This window comes from Ipomoea triloba, chromosome 9 (genome assembly GCF_003576645.1).
Source record: "Ipomoea triloba cultivar NCNSP0323 chromosome 9, ASM357664v1".
Classification (NCBI taxonomy): domain Eukaryota; kingdom Viridiplantae; phylum Streptophyta; class Magnoliopsida; order Solanales; family Convolvulaceae; genus Ipomoea; species Ipomoea triloba.
In genome coordinates this window covers 30,492,024-30,494,520 of record NC_044924.1, presented here as the reverse complement: position 1 = coordinate 30,494,520, position 2,497 = coordinate 30,492,024, and the positions used below count along the sequence as shown (strand labels likewise).

At 33.4% G+C, this 2,497-nt stretch overlaps 1 protein-coding gene across 1 annotated transcript in view; it reads right to left on the bottom strand.

Annotated features, from left to right (window-relative positions):
- The window catches only part of LOC116029902, a 23,073-nt gene extending 20,908 nt beyond the window's left edge, over nucleotides 1-2,165 (bottom strand). The window contains exon 1 of the mRNA XM_031271949.1: nucleotides 1,979-2,165. Coding sequence (XP_031127809.1) covers nucleotides 1,979-2,165 — 187 coding nt within the window. The remainder of the gene's footprint in view (nucleotides 1-1,978) is intronic.
- Between the last annotated feature and the right edge of the window lie 332 nt (nucleotides 2,166-2,497).

Here is a 2,497-nt window from a genome sequence, read left to right as displayed (position 1 = left end):
TATATATATATATATATATATATATATATATATATATATATATATATATATATATATATATATATATATATATATATATTCAATAATAATAATATATACACAATATATATTGGAGTTATATGTTAGTTATTTTCTAAAATATAAATATAAAATTTATAAAAATATTTTACATTATTATTATTATTTACAATAATTTAAATATCTAAAATCTAAATAAATTTAAAATTTTAATATAAAATATTAATATTGGACACTTATTTTTTACGCATCACGCATAAGAAAAACTAGTATTACTATATGATTGATCAAATTTAAACAGAAAGCTGATATTTATAGAAAAAAAAAACAGAGCTCATATTTATTTTGTACTTTTTCTTATGGAGCGATGCCTTTGCAAAGAAGTAAATAGAATTAATGTAGTGATTCAGACATGCATGATCAAATAAGAATGTTATATGTAGGTATCAACAAAGTTAGCAATCTTTCCTCATATTTGCCTTCTCTGGCCGGAGAAGACCACCTGTTGGTTGACAATTTTATTCATGCGTGCATCGAAATTATCCAACAGTTTAAACTTTTTGCATATAATATATTGCTATTACAGGTCAATAATCTATTCTTTGATTTGGATACATGAAAATAATGTTAATAGACTTAATGGTAAATTTATTAAATGAGTGGAACAGCTGGGTTGGAAATTTAAAGTTGCTCCATATTCAAACCATCACATCGACCATGGTCCACACATCTACGTGGACAATAAAAAAAAAATACATTTTTAATAAACTAAAAGTACATTATTTTTGTACATAAAATACATTATTTTAGAGTACATTATTTAAGTACTGAAAGTACATTATTTTATATATACTATGAAATAATGTACCTTCAGTACAAAAATAATGTACTTTTAATATACGGAGTAATAAAAATGTACATTATATTCATGGTAGACACAACTACGTGGACTATGGTCCACACAATGATGGAAAATACTTGGTGTACTCCCACTTTAAACTCTCAATTTATACTCCTTCTCACATGATTTTGATGTAGACACTTTTCTGTGGGCACATGATGAAAATAACCAATTTTTGTTTTCCACCTCATGGAGTAGAAGTAAAGGAGTAGATTTGAGAGTATGCATAGTAGAACTCCGGAATGATGTGCTATATTCCCAGCCATAGATCCAACCAAAGATAATATTTCACACTTATGTGAGACCGTCTCACGGATCCTTGTTCGTGAGGCGGGTCGGGTCGGGTCAAAGCACCATGCAAATGTCATACTTATATGTGAAAATGTCATACTTATATGCTCAAATATAACACTAATCAAGAATACAATTTTTGCTATTTATAAGAGAAAAAGTAATACATTTTTCATACTAAGTAATGTTGACAAGTGCCCATTACTTATAAGGGCAAATATAATACTTTTGAGGACAAATGTAATACTTTTAAATCGAAATGTAAAAGTATTGTATGTTCCCTTAAAAGTATTACATTTACCCTTATAAGTAACAAAAATTTTATTCCTGATTAGTATTACATTTAATCATATAAGTATGACATTTGTGCATATAAGTGTTACATTTGCATTTTGACCCGACCCGTCTCATGGTGAGACGATCTCACATAGGGCTGTGCAGAAACCGAACAACCCGAAAAAACCGACCGAACCGCGGTCCGATCAGACATAGCCGAACCGGGCCGAACCTGAACAGTTGAAACTGAACCGAAGGACCTAAACGACGTCGGTTCATCGGTGGCGGGTAAGGGAGTCCAAAATCTGGTCCGATCCGTCCGAATACCCGATCTAATTTAGGGATCCCTAAACCTAAAAGTATACGACGTCGTTTGAGTTGTAGTATATATATGCGCGTTGTTTGGTCTCTCCTCATTTGCGCAGTCGCGATCTCTCAGATAAGCCGATAGGGTTTTCTTCTCTGAGTTCTCTCTACTCTTTAGTCTCTCACTCTCTTGATCTCTTCTGACTTCTGAGTTCTGATTCTCCGATACTGATTTCTTACTTATGAGTGATTGTGTGACTGTGTGACTGTGTGAGACTCTCAGTCTCTCTACTCGATTACTTCCTGGCGGAGTGGCGGTGGCCGTTGCCCGTTGGCCGTTGGTTCTGTTCGACTGTTCCAGTGTTCGACACATCAACTGGTGGAAGCCCGTAGGGCGGTGGTAGACGGTGAAGTGGTGAACCTTTCGTGGTGATATATGTTCTAGAAGCCCTTGTTCTCCAGGGAATTTGTGAGAAACGAAGTAGGTGTTCAAATCCTAGTTTAATATATTTGATTTCTTAGCGATGTCTTAGTGATCCTAGTTTAATATATTTGATTTCTTAGCGATGTCTTAGTGATTTTGTGATTATTTGTGTTATTCTGGTGGGAGCACTGACTCATTGCTTGTTTATTGCAAACCCTAGTTTACTAAAATTGATCTCTTAGCGATTTTGTGATTATTTGGTGGGAACACTGACTCGTTGC